Here is a 25846-nt window from a genome sequence, read left to right as displayed (position 1 = left end):
ATGCTAGAGCACAAATACGGTGGTCACCTGGTATCTCGCAGGGCAGCCTGCACCATCCAGACTGCTTTCCGGCAGTACCAGCTCAGCAAGAACTTTGAGAAGATCCGCAACTCACTGCTAGAGAGCCGCATGCCCCGCCGCATCTCTCTGAGAAAAGTGCGAGTCCAGAACTCAGAGAGCTTCTCCACTGAGAAAGCCCTGGTGGAGGGGTACAACTTTGTGGGCATCCCATTGGTGAGGTCCCCATCTTTGCCAGCCACCATCAGTGGGGCGCTGACCGAGCTGGAGGACTCCTTCACAGAACAAGTTCAGTCCCTTGCCAAGTCGATTGATGATGCCCTCAGCACCTGGAGCCTGAAGACCATGTGCTCACTGCAAGATGGAGGCTCATACCAGATAAGGGAGACCTTCAGTGCTAGCTCAATGCAGCCAGACCAAGGCTTAGAAGCTGAGCTGCAGGATAAAGAAAAGGAGGAAGGAGTCCTGCCAGATACCCTACCCAAGAGCAGCAGCACCCTCATGATGGCTTTCCGAGATGTCACAGTCCAGATTGACAACAAGAACATCAGTGTCTCGTCATCTACCTCAGTGTCCATGGCAAACTGCCTCAGCGGCAATGCCCAGGCTGGCCTCTCGCAAGCTACCAAGGCTGAAGAAGGCCCGGGAGAAGGAGAGGGAGAAGCTAGTGAACCACTGGCTGCCCCAGAGAGCTTGCCTGAGTCCGGAACTCTCCAGAACAGCCACACTTTCACTGAGGTGAATGTCAGTACTAATGGCACAGGAGAGAGCAGTGCTGAGCCTGGGCAGATGGCAGTGCAGAAGCTCCAGTTTGATGCTAGCAATGAGACGGGGCAAAGCAAGGGCTCTGAGTCTGAGAATGCAGACAACTCAGAGCAGCTGAGTAGCAGCAGCACTTCCACTTCAGCCAAGTCAGCCTCTGAGGTGTCATCGAAAGAAGCACTGCAGGCCATGATCCTTAGCCTCCCGAGGTACCACTGCGAGAACCCAGCTAGCTGCAAGTCCCCCACACTTTCTACAGACACCATGAGGAAGCGCCTCTACCGCATTGGGCTGAACCTCTTCAATATGTAAGTGTCTGTTCTTCCTTTGTGTTTCCCAACTTATTTAATGCCTCACGGGAACAGGGGATAGCGGGTTCTTGGTCTAGATCCATCTCTGAGGAAGTTATTTCATATTCAAGGGCATAACCATCTGAGTATGGCAGTGCAGACAACAGGTTGGCTGCCCAGAAGCTTTTTCCCTAAAGTCCCCCAAGTGCTGTCCTGATCTTCCGCTCAACAGAGGAGCAAGCCCAGTGCCCACAAGTAGTGCCCATGCTCTTCTGAATTCTGACCCTTCAGTCCACGTTGCTGTCCATTTGGCATCGAGCAGCTGAACCTGGTGTCTAGGCTCCTGCTCCACCCTGTTGCAAAGGAACAAGCATAGCTGGGGCTGTAAACCCAGAGCTGGTTACTCACAAGGCATTTCCAAGTAAAGAGAGAGAGACAGAGGTAGGACTGAGCTTAGCTAGTCCAGTGTTAGTGCTCTAGCTGTCATTTTCCTTTTGGTATTTCGGTAGATTTTCACCTGACAGACCATGTTTTGTCATTTCAGTCTCTCAGACATCTGAGTCTGATATGAAAAGGCTGTAGGTGTGAAAATGAAAGCAGAGCAGCCCAGAGATTACCAAGAGGAGAGGTTAACTCCAGAGGTCACACATAGTCTATTTTGGATTGGCAGAAAGCAGCTGAGCTCTTATAAGGAGCTTTAGATTTGTCGTTGCCTTTTGATGAGACTTTGCTCATCTAAGCAAGCCATGAGAAATTGGTTTTTGCTCCATCATCGTGCTCTCATCTTATGCTGTCTTGGTTTCCGTTTGAGTTGCCTGATGAAAATGCTGGGGATGTAATGCACCCATGCTAAAAGAATGTTTTCCCACACATTGGCATGGGCCTTTTGGTCAGAATGAGGAGTAAAGATTATGTAGTCCTCAGCAGAAGTTTTGCACAGACAAGGGGACAATGCATAGAATTTATATATGTATGGTATGCAGGCTGTGGATCCAGGAGGCCGGAATCTGGAAAAGAGTTTTTTAGGGCTAGGCTCAGAGCACATCCAGAACTGAAGTGACATTAGAACAGACAGATCTGTGACTTTTATAGAACTGAGGAGGACATTTTACTAGCTCTGAGATCATGTTGTGAACAGGTGGGTCCATATGTGTGTGTCTAGGTGAGGGTTTGGGAGCACGCAGATTCGCCTGATGAACACAAGCAGGCTGGAACAAGAGCAGGTAGGCACCAGGCACACATGGGGGCTGATTATGATAGTGATAGTTCCAGGTCCCTACAGATGTTCTGGTGCCTGGGTACACCTTCTAGATGTACTTCTGCAGGGGAATGTGGCACTCACGTCTCTGCTACTGTGTTACGGTATTCTCAGCCATGCTAGGCAGTAGTCCTTCCACCCAATGTGTTTGCCTTTGGTTCCCGCACTGTTGACAGGAGCACTGATGTGAAAATAAAGCAGGAGTGAAAATGCTTTTTCCCAGCCCCTCCTCCTCCCTGAATCTGCCTGGCACACATTCATGTGGCAGATTAGCAGCACCAGGTCTGTTTTAGGGAAGCAGCTCTGCCATCCTCCTTCATTCAATGACCTGGGTTCCCTGCATCTTGCAGGTCCTTGTGAGAGAGAAGTCTTACTGTGGAGCTCCGAAACACAACATCCTAGCCAGGGCTCCCCTTCTCCCTTGAAACTAGCTGCTGCAATAATGTAGCATTTAAGGCTCAGTTTTCTTGACGATATACTGGAGGGACAGGGAGGGAACTGACCAGTAAGTGAAGCCATATTTTTTTTTTTATTCTGTGAGCAAGATCTAAGTGACACACAGCTTCCTATGTGACACCGTAGTGCACCTCCATCCAAGGGGCTGGGAAGGCCGTTCAGCTTTCTGCCGTTATTTGGATGTGGGTTTCCCTGTCAGTTCCAAGCAAGGAGACAGCTTACCGTTGCAGACTTTATGATACAGGTACCAGCACAAAAGGCGTGGAGCTGAGGTTGTCTGTGCACATACGTTTTGCTGACCGCTCCCCTGGACCGAGAGCTGAAACTCTCCAGTCACTAGCAGCATCTGCCACAGTCTATCCAGCCTTGTGCTGCGTTTTCAGAAAACAACACTCTGGCTCGGGGCAGGCCCCCGGGAACACATCAGTGCTGCGCTGCTGTGGCACTTTCCTCAATCCCCACTCCACAGTGAGGGGGTGGAATCCCTGGAACGGAGAGTGCTTCATTATGCGACGCTGCTGTAATAACTCTGCGTGTGTGTGGGCAGCCGGCTGCGTGGGCAGAGGGAAAGCCAGCAGGACGTGAGGAATCCCGCAGCATTTGCTGGCCGTGCTTAACACCTCTGCAACACTAAAGAAAACTGCAGGGACCGGGCTCAGGAGAGATGGAAGCGGAGTTGTCTGCTGTACCTTTGGGTAAAAGCTACGTGCTGCAGTACGTGGGATACATCTGCAGGTGTTTAGTGACAGGGATGCTGTACTGCTGTCAATATTTTGTGGAGAACAAATTGAATCCTGGGAAAAACTGATGAAAGGCTGCTGTTAGTGGAAAAATTGTGTGTACAAGTATATTTGAATTACAGCCTAGGCAGTGCAGGAGGGCTATCACAGCTGGACTGTTTTGTCCTACATTGTCAGTGTCATCTCTACCAAAATCTGCACATCTATGCCAGTGTGTGAGCTACATTTTTTTGCCATATTCAGCTCCTAGCTCCTCTGGAGTGAATCCAAATCCAGTCCAGTGGCTCTGAAGGCACACCAACATAGCTGAGATCATCCATGTGCTGTGAGCATCATACTGTCCCTTGCCAAATATCAAAGTGTGCAAGTGAAGGTATATCAGTGGCTCTGAGCAGCCTGATCTAGTGGGAGATGTCCCTGCCCATGGCAGGGGGGTTGGAACTAGATGGTCTTTAAGGTCCCTTGCAACACTGACAATTCTATGGTTCTATAATTCTATGATTTTATGAATCTTTGTTGCTTAGTTTGACTTTAGTCCTGACCATGTGACCTTTACACATAGCAGAGAACTTTGCCTTTTCAAAAGTGAACCAGCAGATCTACGTGGCAATACAAAAGGTGCACTGTTTCTTTTCCCTGAAGAATCATCGAATGGCCTAGGCTGGAAGGGACCTTGGAGATCCTCTAGTCCAACCTCCCTGTTTTGGGCAGGGACGCCACCTCTCGACTAGACCTGGCAACATATGGGGACCGAGCGGGAATCGAACCCGCGACCTCGGTGTTAGTCCTTGTTGCCAGCACCGCGCTCAAACCACTGAGCTAACCGGCCTGGGTTCTTCAATATCAGACCTTGTAGCTCTCCTGTTCATAAATCTAATGGGCTGATCCGTTCTCCCATACACTCTCCCCAGGGATGCCACACTGCCCAGGGTTTTTTCTTTCTGACAATACAGAGGAAGCAGAATTATTTCAAACCATTCTACTGTTTATATACCCATGTGGCCCCTGTGAGGAGCAGGCGATTCTCCTGAATGCTGATCCCCTTATAGCTAGACATATGTTACTCACCTGACAGTGTCACAGTCTGTGCCTGTGCATATCATGCATTCACACGCTCTGAGATCTCATCCTATCCTTTCCTCACCCTAGGAAACTGCCTGAGCAAACTCAGTCCTTGAACTTTGACAAAGATCCCTGAATTTGGATTAATCCTTTCATGAAGAAGCCACCCTCTTACCCCTCTCCCCACTCACTGGCTCAGAGAACCAAAGGAATGTGGAAAACTTCCTGGCATTGCACTAATTCCCCTCAGCAAGAGAGCATCATGTCAGACACTTTCAGTGGGGCAGTCTGGAATATGGAAAGAAAACCTCCTGCACAATATACACATGTGCACTCATTCCTGTCTGTACTGTGGGACAGACACCATCTAGGCTCACACTCACCCCCAGGATATATATGTTCTCATAGGAGACATGAGGAGAAAGCCAAAATATGCAGACACAGAGACTCTGATGAACATGTACGGTGTGAGAAAAGTCTACATGTGCAGGACATAGACAGACATAAACGTGTGTTTGTCGAGACACACGCAACTCTCCAAAAGCTGTGTATGCGGGCACACACACAGGTACACTAACAAGCAGGAAAATCAGTCCCACAACCAGGCAGTCAGCACCAGCTCTGCTCTCAGAGAGACAGTCCCAGCACAGAGGGAGAAAAAACCCCTGTCTGGGAGCTGCACACAGCTCTCCTCCAGCTCTGACAAGGCATTCTCTAGGTGCATGCTCTCATCCACACCTCACATCTCCCTCCCCGATATCTGCCTGAGGGGGTAAATCAATAGAGAAGAGAAAAACAACACAGCTAAGGGTGGCAGAAGTAGACGAAGAGGTAAGCAAATCTGGGCATGGGATTTCTGTTCAGGCAGCCAGCAGCAGGCTCAAGTGAGGAAGGCAGAAAGTGTCATTTGACACTAAGCACTAAAACTGTATGAAAAAGATAAATTGTTTTTACTGAAAAAGTGCCACCTGTGGTTATTCTTTTCTGTGTCTTGAGCCTCATTTGCCTATAGACCATGCCAGCAATGTCTCCTAATTCTCTTTACAGCCATGTTTTTCCTTTTGTTGGCCCTACAGAAAGTGGAACCCCAGCTGCTCTAAAGCAAAGGGTCACATCCTCATCGCTCACTCCTGGTCCTTGAGGACAGCTCTCTGTGGGCTGCATTCGGAGCAGCTGAATGTACTGATATTTCCCGCGCTGTCTGTGTGGGGTGCACAGTCTAATCATGTACTCACAGGGACCCTAAAGAAACTAAGCTGGGGCAAGGAGGATACAAGAATCTTTGACACTGAAGCAGAGAGGTGGCAGAGGAGTCACTGATGAGGCTGGTGTTGTGCAGCAGGATCCTTTGTCGCAGTGGGATGCCACTTGTGATTGCCAGGTGACAGCGGGTGCTGCAAGTGTCACAGCAGGTCCCGTGGCATCATTTGTCCTCAGCGGTAACTGAGGGAGACTTCCCCAAATCACTTTTCCCTGTTCCCACTAGCCCTGTTCCCACCGCACACATGAACTCATGGGAGCCTGTGCACATACTGAGGGATGCATTGCTGCAAGCCATGAGGTGAGCTAGAGGAAATAATGCCTCAGAGAGGTCATGCAAACTCACCCTGTCTCTGTCCTTCCCTTTCAGAAACCCAGACAAAGGCATCCAGTTCCTGATCTCCCGAGGCTTCATCCCAGACACCCCCATCGGGGTGGCACACTTCTTGCTCCAGCGGAAGGGTCTCAGCCGTCAGATGATCGGGGAATTCCTGGGCAACAGCAAGAAGCAGTTCAACCGGGACGTTCTGGAGTAAGTGTGGAAATCTCTTCCCCTCCTCCCTGCATGGTGAAGGAGTTGCCAGCCCACTCTGCTCCTGTGTGCACCAGGAAGCAGCCCGTCCTCCATAGCCCTCCATCCTCACTCTGCAGGAATTTCATCATTCGCACATCTCTCAGTGCATTTCCCAGCAATGTTTCCCTCTCAATATCAGCAGCCCTTTCATTTCAGTCTTTCCTCTGAGGGTTTGCAATCACCAAGCAGGAGCTCAGCACTGTCAAGTGGTAGAACTAGTGATGCTGGGAGGTTTTGTGACTGGGAAACTAACTCTGTGACTGGGGTCTCACCCCATCCTGACAAAGCACCTCATTCTAGGAAGACGCAGATGAGGAAAAATATCTGTTCCTTGCTGTGAGACCAGCAGGGAGTAGCGAATACTGCCTACACACCCGGTTCTCTTTCTGTCCAATTTTAAGATGGGTGGCTTTTACGGTTTGTCCAACTCTAGTAGGGAGACAATCAGAGGGGAGTTGGTTCTGTTTGTGGTAATGAAGAGGCCTGGATGAGGGAGAATGCTAGTCTGTAGTCACAGAGCACTGAGGAGCATCTCCACTCAAAAAACTGCAACTTGAACTGTGCCTTTTCTGAACGAGATCTCAGGTTTCCTCTATGCTTCTGTTCAGTGGCTGCCTTTATATTTTTATATTCTCCCATTCTCCAAAATGTTCTCTATCGCCATTAAATCTTGCAGTGGTTTCTCTTGAACCAAGCCAAACAGAAGCCCTGAATCCAGTACATACACCACTTCTACTCCAGGGAAAGACTGGAGGATGGCAGCTCGAGAAGCAAATCTGGGCCCAAATTTTTGCTGCAATTGCTACTGTTTATTGCAGCAGGTACCTGCCCTCTGACCCAGCTCTTTTTTTAATATGCTGTATGGGTATTGATTTGGCCAGCACTGAGGCACACGTTCTCTCCATTCTTTTCATGCTGAGAGCTACAATTAAAAGTAATTGCCTTTTTTTCTCCAGCAAGCAATGTGTGGGCTGCTTCCCCTGACAGATACTCTGCTGAAGTCCAAACCTAGCCTCTGCACAGACAGGGAAATACTGCAATAGCAATAGGCTATCACTTCCATGTAGTCCTAAATTTGGCATCATGCATGCAAATGGCCATGTTCTTCTGCCTGACATGTGACTACAAACTGTGTCAGCAGCTCCTGGGGACAATCCCGATTGCAAAGCTTGGTATCTGCCTCCCAGCCTTAGTGCTCAGGCGCTGCTGTGTTGTGGTTGCCTGTGTTGTCTGTATGTTGCTGGAGGGCCATTAAAGTAGGTGGTCTTACTCCATCATGCTCATTACTCTCAATTTCCATAGCACATCTTAATGTAGCACTCCAGAGGAAAAAAAGAAAGAAAAAATGAAAATATCCCTGCCATCCTATTTACAGATGTAGACAGCAAGGCTCAAAGATGGGAACTGAGCTGTTGAGGCTGTGTGTACCTGGACATATCTTGGATATGGACTGTGTGTACATGGACATGTATCAAGCAACCGAGTCTGAATTTGAGGTTCAAACCTGTGTCTGAACTCTCCAGGCAACAGATGATGTTCTTACACTAACAATCTGTGCTGCCATCACCTCTTCACAATAAATTGCTGATTTGTCTTCCTTAAAGGCAGAGATAAAAGTAGATATAAAATATATACAAAATGTTCTAAAACAGGAAGGAAAAAACACACACAGCCAGCAGGTTGTAGCTGTGCTGTTTGCAGGTACTATCACTCTCTTTCTGTGTCAGTTCTGAGCTTGCGAATAGGAATGGTTTGTGGGCTTCGCAAGCAAGTTTTCATCAACTGCTTGTGAAAGCTGGCTGGGCAATGGCTGCACACCCTGCCATGTGACGTGCATGGAAAGAAGGCATTGCCATGAGAAATTCTTGCCTATGATTATCATCTTGGGTATTTTTCCTGTCCATGCTGCAGGAAAAAGAGCGCTGGCAGTGTAGTATGGTGTGCTGATACTTCTAGTGCACTGCAGCTCAAGGACTAGTCACAGCTTTTGAGCTGTTTGTGTGGGAGCAAGAGGAAGCTCAAAGGCTTTTTGGCATTTTTGAACTATCTAAGTTGTATTCTGGTTCTCATTGCCCATCCAACTCCAATCAAACTAGCTAGGGAACAGGTTGGGAGAATGGACTCTACAAAAGCTGTCTCGCTGTCCCCAAATCCACCTACACTTAGTAAGTCAGGGTTAGGGTATGTGGTATTCCCTGGAGAGTGTGTGGCAGACAGGATAGCTCCTACAGTAGCTTTTGCACAATTTTCCCAATGCCACAGTCATTTTTGTGTCCCAAGTGGGCAGAAGAACAGGCACTGCTAGTTATAGCAAGCTCAAATGCCCAGAAAAAGCGGCCTTGAGCCAGCAGTAGTTGTTGGACTGGCACTGGCCACTTGCAGTGAGAAAGCCTGTATGCAGGGGCAGATATCTCTGCTCCTTCACATCTCCGACCTGGCCCTGGAGCCTTCTTGGCCCATCCCCTCCCTACTGAAAGCAATTTCAATTATTGATGCCCCTTGCTGTGTTTAGCTTTCGCTCAATGTGAAAATTTGTGTTAGAATTATGTATTGTAAGCACTGTTTCTATTGCAACCAGGTTGAATTAACCCAGCAGCATAAATAAATAACAGGACAGCTTTTAAAACATCTGCAAAATTGTCAGCCTCCCTTGTGCATTTGGAGGCAGAGCAGAGCTGCCCGGGTTACAAACTCCAGACTCAGCTGTAAGTCCAGCCGTAAGTCTATGCTCTTCAAACTTCTCTTGGCTTCCAGAAATATTGAAGCTGTGCTGGCTGACAAACAAGCCAACCACTGCCTGTTCCTGGAGTCAGACAACAGAGCTTAGGAGTGCACAGTGGCATTTGGCACTGTGAAGATGATCCCTCTTTGCTGCCCACCTAGTAAATGCAAAACTCAAATGCTGTGCTGGTTTCAAAGGCTCTTATGTACATGGGCAGGAGAGGGGGTGAGAGTAAGCATAATATGAGGCTGGAACACTTTGATATGGTATTTTGCCTTCCCACACTTGTATGCCCAGCACCTAAACCCTGAAATTATGTTCTTCCTTCCATCTTCCTCATCTATGTTTCAACCTTTAGCTGATTTTCTTGGGACTCCAAAAAGGTGTCTGGATAGCTCACAAGTAATTATACACACTAGCCAGAGAAGCAAGAGAGAGGCAGTATCTGACTATAATTGGCTCACATCCTTTGATAACACTAAACTACTCAGGGCTGTCTGCTTAGGGAGATGTGGCACATCATTTTCTCTTGCAGAAAAGCCTTCAGTCTTTCAAAGTAGGATTTATCTCACCTGTTGTTAGCCACTACTAAGTTTAGTGTCTTCTATCAGTTTATGAATTCTTTTAGTCAATGGAGAGACACAGGTCCCTCAAGAGTGTTGTTTTTCTCAGTGTGCTAGTTTAGGAGCTTTTATGCATTTTATCTTACAGGGGAAAAATCCCATCTGTAACCAATTTTGAGCTTCTCCATTAACAACCCTGTACCATGACCCAGCATCCCACAATAAGATCCAGCCTCTTCTTGTGGGAATCTGCTTCCACACCCTGCCCTACAGCCAGCTGAAAGGAGTCACTGGGGATCTGCCCCGAGGTTTCAATGTCTACCAGTCCAGGGAAGACAGCTGTAGAGAGGTAGCCTGGACCATTAAAGCACTGATCTGGTAATGAGCAGCATTTATCAAATCTGCTTGGAAAGTACTCAAAAAAAAAATTTTGTTACTTTGACAAAGTCAGGCCCAAGGCATTAACATATACTTTTAATATGAGACACGTTATCGTTCTTTCATCCTTTCATTCCTTTCTTTTGATTTACGTGCTCAGATGTATTGTTTATTTCCTTTTTTTCCACTCTTCATTCTGTGTACTTTCGTTCTCTTTCATTCATACTTCCCTTCACTTTAGTTCATTCTTCCCCTCCACCTGTTTCTGACTTGGGAGTTGCCTCCATTTATAATTCATTCATGAGCAAGATAATGTAAATGATGCCGTGACTGGAGCCAACTGGGCTTCTGGTACTGGATGGTTTCCAGTTCAGGTCACGGGACTTCGAAGTGGAGAAGTTGCCATCCTGGTGCATTTGCTGTCAGAGGAGAAAGGGGTAGAGATTCAAGCACAGGAGACATTGTGTTGAGTTGGGTGGTGTTAGACTGTAGGTTGCTGTCAGACACAGTCTGCCTGTGGGTGAGCAGTTCTCCTGTCTGTCATGTGTATTGTCTTCTCTTTCTCTCATGGGAAGTCAGCAAGGGAAAAGCTGCTCTTTGGAGTGTAAATGCAGAGCTGAGAGCCAAGCAAAGAGACTGACTCTCAAAGAAGTGTTAGATTCCTCTTGGGCTGACAGAGTGAACTTGACATGTTCAACCAAACTGGCCTCCTTTCGCCTTCTCACTGAAGACATTATAGAGGATCAATAAGGGACTTGCAACACAGGAGGGTTTGAGTAGCATAGCACTGCATCTTGTGCTGTGGAGCAATAGATAATGATGTGGTGGAAGCCAGACAGAGAGAGGAACGTATTAGGTGGTTCTGACTTCCTGCTGCAAGCAAAGCTGTGGCACAGATCAAACTTTGAACACGAGCAGCTTTCCCATGCCAGGCTTGCAAAGGCTGAAGGTGCAGCTTGACCTGCCTAGGTGCCCAAGGAAATAGTCGACTCCTGTGTACCTTGAGGAACAAGGTTTCCCAATGTCCCTTGGAGGGGAAGATGGAGTCTGGGCAGACACTCCCCTGCATGGCCAGTATACCTGGAGTGGATCCAGCTCTCCACCTTGCGAGGCAGCTCTAATGAAAGGCCTGGTACACTGGGCAAATTCTTGCTTAGGAGAGAGTGGATGCCCGCGTGAGTAGCCATGAGATCTACCAACAGCCCTGGGAGGGCAAGTACATGTGACAAGTAGGCCCAGAAAAAAAACAGGCAATACATATAGTACAGCACCTCTCAGAGAGGGAAGGCTGGTATGGGCCATGGATGTCATTGTAGAGACTACCCTTGTACAAGGACAGCACAGAGGGCAGGACTGGGACACATGCGTGTGCCCACTGGTACTAGGAATCAGAGAGTCTTGCTTACTCTTCTCTCTGTGAGCCTTAGTTAACACGTGCAGGGCAGCCTCCTCTCAGGGAGGTGATTTCTTGCTCTGCAGTCTACCCTAAGCCTAGTTCAACTTCAGAAAGCTTGTGGGCTTAGGGAAACTCAGAAGAGGGATGGGTTTTATTAATATCCTCGCCTTGTGGTTTTAAACTTTCCACCTGCCTCCCCCCTTGCTCCCTCCCTAAGCATTGGCTGCAGGTTCATTACAGATGCTTTTAGTTGCAGCCTAGCTCCTTCTGCATTGTCACCTGAGTGGAAAAGCTGGAAAATAGGTCATTATGCTTGGGTGAGCAGATTCCAGCCCCACATGATACAGCTGCTTCCTGCCTTCACTGAGCCCTTTCACCATAAGGCTTAGCCCTGTGCTAAATGCTTGCAGCTCTGCTGCCCTGCTTTGGGGGGAATCTGTGCCCTCGAGCCTAGGAGGCAGTACGACTGCCACAAAGGTGATAGCCTGGCAAAATGATACAACTAGGAGACCACTCTTTGGTCTTGTCCACCATTGCCTGGCAAGTGCCTCAGGAGAGACCAAACTCCCCATGTATACTGGTGACACAGGAACCCTTAAACTCCACCACTCTGTTTATGAGACAAGGTGTCAGCACTTTTCCTGCTCACTTCAGCAACATTATCCAAAAATCCAGAGTCCTGTCACTGCAGGTACTGGGCTGAATGCAGCTCTGGACGCACTAAGAGCTCAATTCACATGGCTTATTGCAAGTCCATTAAGAGGAAGGAGTTGAAAGAGGAGGAGATTTTATGGAGTGATTACTCTGTCCCTGCTTTGTTATCCTTCAGGCCTCCTGGTGGTCCTGGAATAGGCATCTCACAGGCATTAGGCTGTTTGCGGAAAAATGAACTCAGCACAGGGTTTGACACACTCATATAAGCTGCTGGTTTATTCCTTGGATGCAGAGAGTTATCTGTCTTCAGCTCAACCTTTGTTTCTTACACTGGCAAATCCAGTTTTAGGGAGAGACACTCCCCTCATGCGTGTGATTACACTGCCTTTTACATTGCAGTTCTGGAGGCTGATGAGATAACATACATTTTGCAGTATACTTGCCAAGGTAGCCTACGTCAGCTTCTGGAGTATTTACCTTGGAAAGCAAAGACCTCCTTGCTCTGGTTTCACAAAGAAAAGTTGCACTGCATTTCAGAGAAGCTCTGACATAGGTACCATGGTGCATTCAGAGAGTTAACAGGAGTCTATACAGGAATCTGAGGTCAGGCAAAACTTGGAGCCACCTAGAAGAGAAGCTGGAGCATGGCAGCCCCATGGCAAAAGGCTCTTAGGCTCTTTGAATGGACTTTGCTCTGTCAAACTTGCTTTGTCAAACTTGCTGTGTCAGACTTGCTCAGATAGCTATGATCAACCATTCTTTCTGTTTGTCTAGCAGCAGAAAGTAGCAGCATACCAGATAACTCCTCTAGGAGCTATTCCTCGGGCCCTTGGCACGGGCTTTGTCAGATAAATGAAATGCACGCTCAGGCTGACTTTGCTTGAGTCGAGCTTTCTTCATCACCTGTCCTTCCTGCCTTGTCAGCTTTTCTCAGGAAGCAGGATGGGGAGCACCTTTCTTTGGGCTGAGAGACAAATAGAAGGGACTCCCAGGACCTAGAATTTACAAAGCAAACCTGCATCTGTCAGTCTGTGAAGGAAACTCTCAAAGCAGAGGCTGAGCATAACTCAAGTAGCGATGCCTGTTCAAGTTTGAAAACAGCTATGAACAGCTGCCTTATCCTACTTGTCCTAATAAAGGCTTGATGCTTTCCCTATCAAGGGCTTTAACTTTATTATTTGAGATTTCTACACAAAGGGGAGAACATGTTAGAGCAGCCTGTAAGGAAGGGGAAGGAATGATCAATGATATATGATTTAATGCTAGTGGATTGGGGTTACCAGGGTGACCTCAGCAGATCTCACTGGTGTGTGCAAGGACTCTGCTTTCACATGTCTGGAAGCAGACAATAACAGTAAAATCATTGGGGTCAATGTTGAGAAACATCATGCATTGGAAAGGATTAGTTAGACAAAAACTCTAACTGCAGAGGTTGTTGCAGCTGTGAACACAATAATGACTTACCAGTGAAAAACTTTTCTTACTATCAAAGATAAATTTGAAAAAGCTGAATGCCTTGATGTTAACCCAAGGGACATGTGAGTACAAGTACGAGAAAAATAAAAATAAGAAAGAAAAAAGGAAGTGGAAGAAGTTTGTGCTGTTGCCAGAAACCATTTGTGAGTGTTTCTGCAGTCCACTTCTTAGAGAGGAAGAAAAAGGTTTCCTATAAGATCTCCTGTGAGAGCAGCCCCATTGATTCTCTGCTCTTGCTCCTCAGCAGCTGTTTCTACACTTTGATTATTGAGTTTGTGCGAGGAAAGAGCCCATGTTTCCTAGTCGAGGTTGTTACGACGCCAGCCATAAAAAATAATGAACACTCGATGTTCTGCCACAGCTCTTGGTAACTTATTCTATGGGTGTCACTCCAGGTAAATAATATCTCAGCTCTTGAATTGACAGGGGAATGGAGGAACGGAGAGACATCTCTGAGCATTTGAACCCTGTCACTTACCTGTTTGAGACATCATGCAATAGGCTTTTATTCCAGCAGATCTGCACATGTCTTAAAACAGTCTAGCTCACAAAGCACTTCCCAACATCCTGCGTTGAACTGCAGCACTATAGAAAAGACCAACAGACACATCTTCATTTCATCACAGAAAGGAAGAAGAAGCTGATGACACATCCCTTTATTAGCAGAGGTTTCTTTGGTAAAATTCCCAGATAATCTTAGGAAATGGAAGGATCCAAAAGAGAGCTAATCCCCTTCCCCTTCTGTTTCACCTATACCACTCCTCATACAATCCCAGAAAACTTGTCTTGGGGAAAATTTCCTCCTACCCTTAAATTTGAAGTCTGTTTATTCTTTGCACCATGAGAAAGCAAACCATACACAATAGAGAGGGTAAAATAAAGGGGGAGAGGGGAGATAGTATTAGCATCCAAGGCATATAGAAGCAAAAAATATGAAGCCTTTGAATTTCTAATACACTGTAACGTCAGGGTGGTTCCATATGACTGAAGATTAGCAGATTAGTAACTTTTTATTTAAGAAAGGCTTAAAGGATATGGGATTTTGGCACCTGTGTATTTCTTGGTCTGTCAATTAGCATGTCAGCTTTGAGAATTTATGAAAGAGTAATGGCAGACAGAAAGGCAAATACTACATTCCAAAGCCAGTAGAGAGTAGATTAATTCAATGTCTTTCTTTGTTAAAATAACTGGTTTTCTAGACAAGGGATGCAGAAGGTAATTCTAGACTTCAGCAAAGTATTTGACATGAGAAATTTTTAGTTGAGAGTGGAAGAGAGAGAAATTAGCAGAGGAATCATAAACGAGGGAGAGAATTGGCTGATGCAGACATTAGTGCCTACATACTTTGCTGAAATGGGAAGCTGGGCCTAAGGGAGGTTATGAGCAGAGTTTTCTCAGTCTAGTCTTTTGATAAATGCTTGCAGTAATGACCTGGACATTAAAAGTAGGAATATGCTAACAAAATGTGATAAAACCACATGGGGAAGGTGTTGCCATTACAAATGATATTTTACCATGCAGTAGGAGTAACCAGATCTACATTATTTGACTAATACCAGCAACAAAAATGGTAATAGCAGGTTTTGGAGACTAACAGTAGGACTTTTATAATCTGAGAATGCTTTAGTGGGAGACAAGAGAGGTGGCATCCCCTTCTTTGGGTATCTGGATTGGCTATGAGTTACCGGTGTGCAGTGCATCGCTGTGAAAGGAAAAGTGATATCGGATGTATGAGATGAAGGATTGTCAGCAGATGACAAGGAAGCATGGTGCTGAAGGATGGTGGAAACAGAAAAGATTGTGTGAAATGGGTAGAATTGTATAAAATGAATAGTGGTTCGTTTGTATGGAATTAATTGTTGGGCACTCGTGATGTTTGACTAAATGAGCAGAGTTTTACCCAGCCTTGATGTTACAAGCCAGCTGATATTGCAGTGTTATTTCTGTACAACAGTTTCCACTTCACATTTTTCTCTAAGCTGGCTCTGGCCCTTAAAGACAATGAACATCATTGCTGCAGTCGTTGCGTGAGAATGAAGAGTAGTGAAGAAAGTGCAAGTTGCAAATGGGGATGTATACTGGACGGAATGGAAAGTTAGGACAAGTGCAAGAGCCACCCAGTGGATAGAGAAAAGAGAAGAATGGATAAGTGGCAAGTGAACAATTGCATATGCTGTGAGGGAGGGAGAAATGGACGTGTGAAGGATTACAAAGTGATAGGAAAGACAGAAATAGATGGCTTTATATCTGTATTGATATTGGTATTGGTACAGGTGTCTATGGCACAAGAATTGCTCAGCTGCTGTAGAATGCAGGAGCCATTTGTGTGAAATTACTGCCCATTTTAAGTATGATCTGAGCATCTGGTGATGTCTCAGGGCTTCTCTCATGGTATTCTCCTTGGGCACTGAGCCTTGGCACAACAATGAAGGAGCCTGCCTGACATCCTTCTCAGGAGGAGGTGCTGATGAAGGCTGTATCCCCCTCCCACAGCTGCGTGGTGGATGAAATGGACTTCTCAGGCATGGAGCTGGATGAAGCCCTGCGGAAATTCCAGGCCCACATCCGTGTGCAGGGGGAGGCACAGAAGGTCGAGCGGCTGATTGAGGCTTTCAGGTAAGAGAATGAGCCCTGCAGCCTCACTGCTGCAACCAGTTGGGAGCAGAGAACACACCCAAGGCAGAAAACATGCTGCAGCCGTGGAGTGAATGGCCAGGGACCTCCCTTCTGAAGAAGGTGAACAGGGAGGGGATTCTGATGCATGGAGTCCTCTATGCCACTACTGCAGCAGAGCCATGTCCTTGTCAGATGTTCAGTGGCATGAAGGGCACAAAGGACCAGAGTGAGGCCAGTTCTGACACGTCTGTCAGCAAGGGACTCCCTGCTCATTGATGACTCGTGGGAAGAGCAGTACTGGGGCTTGCAGGGGTCCTGGGTTGCTCCCTTGGTGCATCCAGAGGAATGCTTTGCCCTTAGCAAGGCATGCTGGAGTAGACACCTCCTACGTTACCTTTACATAGTAACACCAGCTTGAGTAGTTCTCTCTAGTCTCACTTGCCCTTTTGGTTCCTGAGGACAAGAAGGCTGAAGTTTCAGTGGCCTACTTCAGCCATTGATGAGTAAATTTGCCTTCAGAAAGCAATCAGTTCCTTCTCATTTGTGTAAGAGGTAGCATGAAAGGAGGAATTTGACCAACTTTTAATGAAACTATTGCCCACCTGGAGCACAGGACTCTAATGTTCCATGTTAAGTGTATGCATCTTTCCTGCTGCAGCCAGAGGTACTGCATGTGTAACCCAGATGTGGTCCAGCAATTTCACAACCCAGACACCATCTTCATCTTGGCCTTTGCAATCATCCTCCTCAATACGGACATGTACAGCCCCAACATCAAGCCTGACAGGAAGATGATGCTGGAGGACTTCATTCGCAATCTAAGAGGTGAGGGTTCTGCTCTGGGGTTTTTTTTGCCCTCTTGCTGCTCTAAATTCTGCCTGGGTGAAGGCAGCAAAAACCTAGTGGAGCTGCCCTTCTCCAGAGCTGCTGCTGCTCCTTGTGAGCCAGACAGAGAGGGCCTTTTGAGGTGTCTTCTAGGATGCTGGGGAAGGAGAAAATCTGAACTGTTTCTTCTGCAGAAAGCTGTCCAGCCTTCTCAGAAACCAACCATTTTCCTTGAGAGATGGTTTCATCTTTTAATAGATCTCACTGCTTGGAAGCAGTCCACTGTATTACATTTTCCTATTGTTCAGCTCCATCCTTCTCCTGCTGCACTGTGCTAAACAAGCCCTTCCCCTCCTTGCTCCCTTGAATATATGAGCACATTTTCCTTCTCTTCAGACTGAATCTTCCCCGTCTTAATTGCTTGCAATTACTTATAGTAACTGTAGGTGTGACAGAGTTCATGCATACATTACCTCTTCACAATTTCTTATACAAGAATTTCCCAAATCAATTTTCTTCTGTTTTTCAAGGTCAGTCCTTCCCATCTTGGTAATAAGTTGCTAAAAGCACGTTCTCAGATGTGGTCACAACATACTCATATATAGAGACACTGCCCCTTCCCTGTTTTCAGAACTGCTAATGCAGCTTAGTATTGTTTGGCCTTTTTGACATCATGTCTAGACAAATTTTTGTCTAATTTCCCAGCCATATTGACTCCTAGGTCATTGTAGGTCATCAATCTTCAAAGTTTCTCTTACTGCACATCTGCAAATCAGATGAAGCTCCCTCAGAGTTTTTCCAGTGTAAATGCCTGTTCTGATTTTGAACTTCTGTGTGTTCCTTTGACTTGTTTTTTTGTCCTGACTGTTATTCAGGAAGTGTCATCTCAGCCTTCCACATCTCCCTCAATGTGACATCCACTTCGTTATCTACTTCAGACTGTTATAATGTATCACTGAGGCCCTCTTTCAAGTTGTTTCCCGAGATACTGAATAGGGCTGATACCTGCTGTCATCCCCTTTGGCGTTACAGCTGCTAGCGCTAGCTCATAAGGGGTTTTTTAATGTTAATTTACACTTAGAGTTGCTTGAAAACCTGCCAGTTCACATCAGACTTAATTCAGCCAACATGAGGATCATTCACCTCCAGTGTGTAATGCACCTACAACTCACTAGAGCAAGTGAACGTCACCCCATTACAGACAAGGAAAGACAGTTAATTTCAGACTCACCTGCAGGCCAAGGCCCAAGTCAGTAGCTTCACCAGCCTGTGTTTGAAAAAAGACAGTATTCAGGCTACATTTGCAAGGACATGGATGAGGTAGCCAGGAGGTGACAATGCCTCTCCTTTCCTTGGTAGATCGTCACCTGCATCACTCAGGGTAGTACATCTCAGACCAGGGAGCTGAAGGGAAAGCAGAGAAAATCAATATGAAGTGACTGAAGGAATTCAGTTCACAGGAAGACTGGCAGTTTAATTTGTGGTGTTTGGCTCAGGGAAGGGTGAAAGAAAACTTCTCTGCCAGGCTTTGCAAGGGTCAGACAGCAAGATTTGGAGAGTTATGTAAGGAGATGTAAAAGAGAAAAGGGACAGGGCCAAGACACACATATCACAGACGGAGTAATAGGAAACTATTACTCTTAGGAGACATCGCAGAAGGAAAGTTGTGGAGGCCACCAAGCAAGCAGGAGGGCTGACGCTTGCATTGGCAGGCACTGGAGCAGCTGAATCCCATCATAGATCTCCTCCGCATCTAGCACTTCTGATGATATGAAATCAATGCAGGGGTTGCTGCTGAGTGGCCTGAGATATATGAATGTTAAATTGTGGCTATAAAGCCTTAGGGAACACATGGAAAGGAGCCACCATGCAGAGCAATGGAATAATGAAATCTTCTGCATTGGCCTTAGAGATATCAGTCTCTTCTGCTGGTGCATTAGGTGTTTTAGGGCAAGAGAGAAGACAGCCTAAAGTGAAGTATTGCTCTTCCCTTTCAGCCTTCCAAGCACTGCACAGTGCAGAGGCAGTAGGTACCTGTCAGGGACCACTGGTTCTTTCCCTTTCCCCCTGCTTAGCCTGCCCAACATTTTCTGTATTTGGCAGGGGTGGACGACGGTGCTGACATCCCACGGGAGCTGGTGGTGGGGATCTACGAGAGGATCCAGCAGAAAGAGCTAAAATCCAATGAGGACCATGTGACTTATGTCACTAAAGTGGAGAAGTCCATAGTTGGAATGAAAACGGTGAGCACCCATAACCCTGCTGGCACCCACTCACTCTTCTCACCCCCACCTCCCTCGCTGCCCTCCTTTCTGCCTTTTGCCTCTATGCACCCACTTCTCTTCTGTAATACTTTCCTTGCTTGTCTTGTTGAATTCACTCCTTTTTCTCCAAACACTTTCTTCCTCGCTCTCTCATTCTTTCCTAATTTTGGGAATCTCCTTGGCTAGAGTTTACAGTATCTAATGCAGTAATTGTTTGTGCAAGAATCTTATTGCAGGTCCTACCTGCCAACGCAGGTGCAGTCTGCCAGTGCTCCAGCAATAGCTCTGCAATGTTTCAAACTTTCAAGCCTTGTGAGGATGTAGGACGTGGAAGGCAAAGTGATAGGAAATTTCACCCATCTGTCTCTAATGAGTTCCCTCTAATGAGTCCCTAAAGATTCCAGGGGTTAAGAGACCTACAAATGCAGAGACAACTTCTTAAGTAGTAAACAATCTGTAATGCAAAAACACACATACTGTTTGCCCAAGACGAGTTGAATAATTTTGCAAAGCCCAGGAAACCTGAAGATGTCCAGCAGCATGAGAGGTGAGCAGTCACCTAGTGATTGGAAGCCAGAGGTATATGAAGATAGGACGTGTGAGCAGGAGAATTATTTAAAACCTGTGCCACTCCTCTGATTTATCCAGATCGCAAAGGCATAGCTCTCTCTGTGATCACACCAGCAGGAAAGGCGATGCTGGGAAGTGGTGGTGAGGAGGTGATTTGAGTGGGCAGAGTGGGCAGAATTAGCTTGTGCCACCATCACAGGTGGCAAGATTGTGCAGGCTGAGGGTGGGGGAGACACATGGTGACACCTGCCTCGGCCTCTGCATGTTTTTGTGGGTCTTCTGCAGGTTCTGTCTGTGCCCCATCGCCGGCTGGTCTGCTGCAGCCGCTTGTATGAAGTGACTGATGTGAACAAAGTGCAGAAGCAGGCAGCTCACCAGAGGGAAGTTTTTCTCTTCAATGACCTTCTGGTGGTGAGTATGCTCTGGCAACTAGGCACTGCAGTGATAAAATCTGCCCTGATTTCTATAAATCTAAAATTAGTCCACAACATCCATTTTCTCCCTCTCCTAGTCCATCAACGTTGTAAGACACAGCTCTGGATCCTTCACTGTTAAAAATCTACCAAATCTAAAACTCCTCTAATTCTGCTGTCACATCCCACAGCCACCCAAGCAATGTCATTGCTCTCTCTCTCATGCCTTTGCCAACGGGGAGGTTCACTTCATGAAAGGGCCGTTCATTTCTTTGTCTATTTGTACTATAGTAGACAGAGCCCTCCCCTGCACTTTAAAGCTTTCTTGCCAGATGCTTTAAAACCAGGCCCTTCTAATATTTCAAAGTCTGTAGGAGAGTAGATATTACTTACTGGAGCCCCAAATGAGTAGAGTGTTCCAGGCCAGATTGGATGGGACTTTGAGAAACCTGGTCTAGTGGATTGAAACTGACAGTGGGTTGAAACTAGATGATCTGTATGGGCCTTTCTAACTCAAACCATTCTATGGTTCTATGACTCCATGATACTACTTTTAAAAGTGTCCTGTGACAGCAACCTTGCAACAGAGTTCAGACAGATATAAGGGAGGGAAGAGGTACTCTGAAACTGGAAATTCTGCTGAATTTAACAGCCAAAGGAAATCGTGGATGTTGCAAACATAAGGGTAAAACCAAACCCTTTCATAGGAGCAGAGAATCAGAGCTTTCCCCACCTATTCCTCTGCACCCATTTGTACAGTTGCAAACTTGAGAAAAGTGTCTGCTCCATGCTATCCTTCTGCTCCATGGGATAAATCAGATCCATAGGAACTAGTGCTGAGGGAGTGAAGGCAATGTAGCATTTACATATACTCTTATTCCCAGCTCTGAGGTATTTCTGACAGTCTTCCCTTCCCCTTTTGATCTGGCCCTCAGTGAAGAGAATTACCCTTGCAAAGTCAGAAATGTGGGCATCCAAAAGCCAGCACCTCTGGGAGACAGACAACTGAGTGGGCTCCAGGGCTATATATACAGAATTTCAGAAGCTGCAACGTGCCAGACAGGTTTCTGGGCAAGTGCCTGTCAGTCACCAAGTATTACTCCCATGTGCAATTAACAGAGCTTGCAAAAAAGCTTTTTTTTTGCTTTGAATAGTCTTGCCTCACTGTTCCCCATCACCCTGCCCAATGATATATCTCTCTCTCCAACAGATCCTCAAGCTTTGCCCCAAGAAGAAAAGTTCCTCAACATACACATTTTGCAAGTCGGTCGGCCTGCTAGGGATGCAGTTCCATCTCTTTGAGAATGAATGTAAGTCCATTGCTCTTTGGGTGCCTGGAGGGCTTTGGCAGGGAAAAGGAGAAGGAGAGAGGAGACTGTAACCCGGTGTGAGTTCGCATCAGAAGAAAGATTCCATCAGAGTTAAAAGTAGAGGGGACAAAACTGAGGCTTGGTGCTGAGATCACTGTGCAGCTGCAGTGTGATGAGAAGAGGTTCCTGGTACCTCTCACTAGGTCTGAGCACCTGCAGAAGGGCTGAACCTAAGCTCATTGAAGGGTCTGGCTTGTCGTGGTGGCAGGGAGGGCACTAGTGGGGAAGAATGAGAGAATCAATCCCCAGATATATGTCACTGAGCTTTCAGGAGCCAACTATAGGTAGAGAACCTTGTTGACCAAACTGCTGCTGCCAGCTTTAGCCCCTCTTCCCTTATGCCCGAAGTCACAACTCCCACCTCTTCCTTTGACACTGCTAACAGCTGAGGTGCTGCTGCTGACTCCACACACTGTGCCATGCTGTGCTGTGCTGAAAGCTGCCCAAGACAGAAGCAGAACCCTTGGAACAGCACCCACCAAAACATGGCGAGAGGCCAGAACTGGTCAGCCTGACCTTGATGGTCTGGGAATAGAGCCATGATGTGTCATGACTGAGGCTGGTTGTGCAGTGGACGAGTTCCAGAAAGAGGCAGGCTTCCTGCTGGCACAGGCAGAGGGGCTACGCAGCAGTCCCAGGCAAGCATGGCTGCTGCCCACTGAGGTTTCTGTGAGCACCTGCAGAACATGCTGCAAGGAAGGAAAACTGTAGCAGAACTGTGGTTATACTAAGTTCTTTACATCCTCCCTCTACCCTATTGGCAGCACGAGCCACTATCTCAACACCCTGCCCTCTGCAGCATGCAGAAGCTTTCACATCCCTGTGTGTACAAAAAGAGACATTCATAACTGATCATCCCCAGGAGGCACCATCAGAGCTGGGATCAGCTTTCAGGGGTATCATGACTATCCTGGGAATGCCCAAGGAACTTCTGGCAAAGACATCCTGTTGTATATTCCCTGCAGAGAGAGAAGAGCAGATGTCCTGTAGAGCTTGTGATCTGAACAGACAGAGTGGGAAAAGGGGCTTGGGACACAAACAGGAGCTGAGGGCTGGCAGCAAATAGCAGGTTGGTCCTTTGAGTTGTTTGGTAAAGACATAAAGGAAGAGAGCGAGGAAGGCAGGCAGATGCAAGAGCAGTGGAGAAGAGAAAGCAGGACAGGAGAAGTGAGAAATTAAATGTAGAGAAAGGTGAGAGGTAAGGAGAAAAGGTATTGAAACCATTGGCCATTGAGCAAAAGGTAGAGAAGGTCCAGTCACAAGAGCAGCAAATTCTCAGCACACTCTAATTTTCCTCCTTCTGTTGGCTGAATCTCCAGCCACCACCTTCCTGCACTCAAAGTGATCTTTAAAACGCAAGGCCTTTTGTTGTGATATTTGCACTCTCTGGGTATATGTTCCTGTGTGTTTTGCCCGCTGGGGAGAACTAAGCAGAGACCTACAAGCCCACATATTTCTCTTTACCGTTCTCTCTCTGCACAGCACAATGAACCCCCCACCCATACTGTGCTAACAGCCCTGTTCTGCTCATGGAAGTGGAGACTGGGGAGAAGTCCTTCCACTGTGGATGTTAATGGCTGTTCCGGGTTTGACTCCATGAGGCAACCTCTCCTGCTGCACCTACCACAGGAGAAAAAGTCTTGTTGGCCTCATATACACTGCTTACACCTCCACAGATTCAGCAGGTCTTTACAATCCTACCTCTGTGCTCAGGTACCCAGAGCCAATGTCGCACTAAATGTAATGAAGAGTTAGAGTTTTCCGGTTCTGGCAACAACCTGGTGCTTGCCTTTGCTGCTTGCACCTTGGCCATTCTTTTCCCTTGGAGCTCTGCAATGCTGTAGGTTCCCACAGTTTGCAGTGTGACAAACTCTGTGTCTGTCATTCCTCCGGACTCGTGTTGGAGACTTTCTGTCCTGCGGAGGTACCAAGGCAGGCAACTACTCCAGCAAGAATGCCTCATGCCTCTTTATTTTGTTAATATGTCTTCTTTACAGATTACCCCCACGGCATCACACTGGTGACTCCAGTTTCTGGCTCAGAGAAGAAACAGGTACTACACTTCTGTGCTCTGGGTGCTGACGAAATGCAGAAGTTTGTGGAAGATTTGAAAGAGTCAATAGCAGAAGTGACAGAGCTGGAGCAGATACGAATTGAATGTAAGGGCCTCTAATACAATTCACACTCCAATGCCATGTGTGTCTACAAGGGAGACAGGGTAAAGGAAACGTTCTTCAGGAACAGAGGGAAAGATGATGAGTAGCACAAGTTGCACAGGATTATTCTTGTGTTCACCGATGGGATGAAAAACCAGTTGGGCTCTGTGACAGCCTGCCTGCAGGAGATATGGAAGAACTTAGCTACTTACGATGCTGGTGAAGCAGAGTGTATGATACAGTGGCCTGGAATAGTGAAGCTGTTAGACCCAAAAGACTCTTCTCCATCCCATACTCCTTAGACTATGCAAATATGATCTGTAGATAGCTGAGAAGTACAAGACAGGTCTAGTAGCCTTAGTAGAGTTGTCCTTCACTCCAGAAATGTCTAGGGGAAAAGCAGTCTGTACTGTGTCCCTCTGTGGCCTGTCTTACACAGATTAGGCGTCAGTGCAGCCTTTGATGGCCTTTCTGTGTATAAACTGATGAGCCAAAGTTGCTCAGCATTGGTGATGCCATCCTGTGCAGCAATAACCTATTATGTATAAATACAGATCATACATAGAAGGTTGTGTGGCGAAGTGTAAGCTCCTCCATGTGTCAGGTCCTTTCCAGTTTCTGGTTTTTTCTTCCTCCCTTCTTGACAACCTCTTGTCATTGATTGGATTAATCCCCTTTCCTGACTTCCCATATTGTTCTTTCAATATGCTGGTGTCCTTTCCTCCATCCCTCTCCTCATTCGTTTCCGTATGTCTGTCTCGCAGGGGAGCTGGAGAAACAGCAGGGGACAAAGACTCTCTCATTGAGGAGCAATGGAGCCCAGGTGGAACTGCAGTCTAAGCAAGGCTCTCCAACAGGTAAGAGGACACCCAGCTTTGCTTGGTTAAACAGTGCTGCCTTTGCAAATGTGTTCTCATTGATTCCTGTGAGAATAGCTACAAAAAGAAATGTTCAGTTTTGTATCCTTTGGCCTTGAGTAAATGGTGGAAATATAAGAACTTATGCATTCTACAGATACCCTTGAAAAGCCATTAAAGTCTCATTACCCAGCCTGTAGCTGTAACATCTAGCACAGAGAGGTTACTGATGGAGTATAGGTAACTCCTGGAGACCCTGGCGCACTTTTTCTTCCCTAAACTGATGCAACACAGTAACTCCACTATTAACTTCCTCCAGCCTCTTCAACAACGCTTTGGACCAGCCTCTGTACGTCAAAGGCTTTGGTCAGTTCACGCTTTGTCTTGTATGCTGGCAAAAATCAAGTGCAGAGGTGCGTGACTACAAACTCACTAGAATGGCACTGAGATTAGGACCTAAGGGTAGGACCCAAAAGAGGCCTCCTCCTACTCCACTTATCAGGTTGCAAGAAGGTCTGGATTTGTTCTTGCGATCAAGAGTCTTGTTTGGCCCTGCACCTCTCCCTTTAGCTTTCTAGTCCACAGTACGAAGACCAGCTCTTGACTACAGGTACAGACCTCATGAGTGAGATCTTTTGTTTTATTTCAAAGGGAAGAAGGATTTGGGGGAGAAGGTCTCGGACAGCACAGTGGAGGTAAGTAGAGTGCAGAGCAGCTGAGGTAAGTAATTCTCTCTCACTTCAGCTCTTCTCACATTCTCTGTTGTTTCTTTTCTCAGGTTTTAATCAATGCCTCCCCAGCCAGACTGACAATTTTACCAATTTCCAGAGATACAATTAAAAGTTACTGCTAGGACGGGTAATACAACTTTCAAATCCAAACTAAAAGCATTTTCAATCCGTTTTTATAACTGTAACATCCCTCATGGACCAAGCTCCCAAACGCTGAGACTAACCCACCCCACTGCTTCTGGGGAGACTGAGAACCCCACTAAAGACTTCCCTGACATGCTAACTCCATGCAGCATCACATGCAAATTCCCCGCAGCCCAGCTTTTCTGCACAATCTCTGCAGCTCTGTCTCTCCATCCCCTCTTTGAAGGGGATTAAGCATGGCCTTTGTTTACCAGACTCTCCCTAGAGCTTCACCTTCCTAGGCAGGGAGCT

At 46.8% G+C, this 25846-nt stretch overlaps 1 protein-coding gene and 1 non-coding gene across 2 annotated transcripts; one reads left to right on the top strand and one right to left on the bottom strand.

Moving 5' to 3' along the window:
- Nucleotides 1-25533, top strand: IQSEC3 (IQ motif and Sec7 domain 3). The gene is made up of 12 exons (XM_009878499.1): nt 1-719; nt 789-1088; nt 6217-6378; nt 16103-16225; nt 16884-17050; nt 19154-19293; nt 20170-20295; nt 21508-21607; nt 23665-23826; nt 24588-24680; nt 25332-25375; nt 25459-25533. Exons 1-12 carry the CDS (start codon nt 1-3, stop codon nt 25531-25533), a joined length of 2211 nt encoding a protein of 736 aa, XP_009876801.1.
- Nucleotides 4272-4353, bottom strand: TRNAA-GGC. The gene is given in 2 exon segments: nt 4272-4306; nt 4317-4353. It is a non-coding gene; the product is annotated as a tRNA-Ala (tRNA).
- Nucleotides 25534-25846: the final 313 nt, after the last annotated feature.

This window comes from Apaloderma vittatum, unplaced genomic scaffold (genome assembly GCF_000703405.1).
Source record: "Apaloderma vittatum isolate BGI_N311 unplaced genomic scaffold, ASM70340v1 scaffold10941, whole genome shotgun sequence".
Lineage (NCBI taxonomy): Eukaryota > Metazoa > Chordata > Aves > Trogoniformes > Trogonidae > Apaloderma > Apaloderma vittatum.
The sequence above is the reverse complement of the archived record's forward strand: the minus strand, read 5'-3'. Positions and strand labels throughout refer to the sequence as shown.

Coding starts and splice junctions, on each gene's coding strand:
- IQSEC3 (XM_009878499.1), top strand. CDS start 1: ATGCTAGAGCACAAATACGGTGGTCACCTGGTATCTCGCAGGGCAGCC. Junction 19,294..20,169: donor CCATAGTTGGAATGAAAACG/GTGAGCACCCAT, acceptor GGTCTTCTGCAG/GTTCTGTCTGTGCCCCATCG. Junction 24,681..25,331: donor TAAGCAAGGCTCTCCAACAG/GTAAGAGGACAC, acceptor TTTATTTCAAAG/GGAAGAAGGATTTGGGGGAG.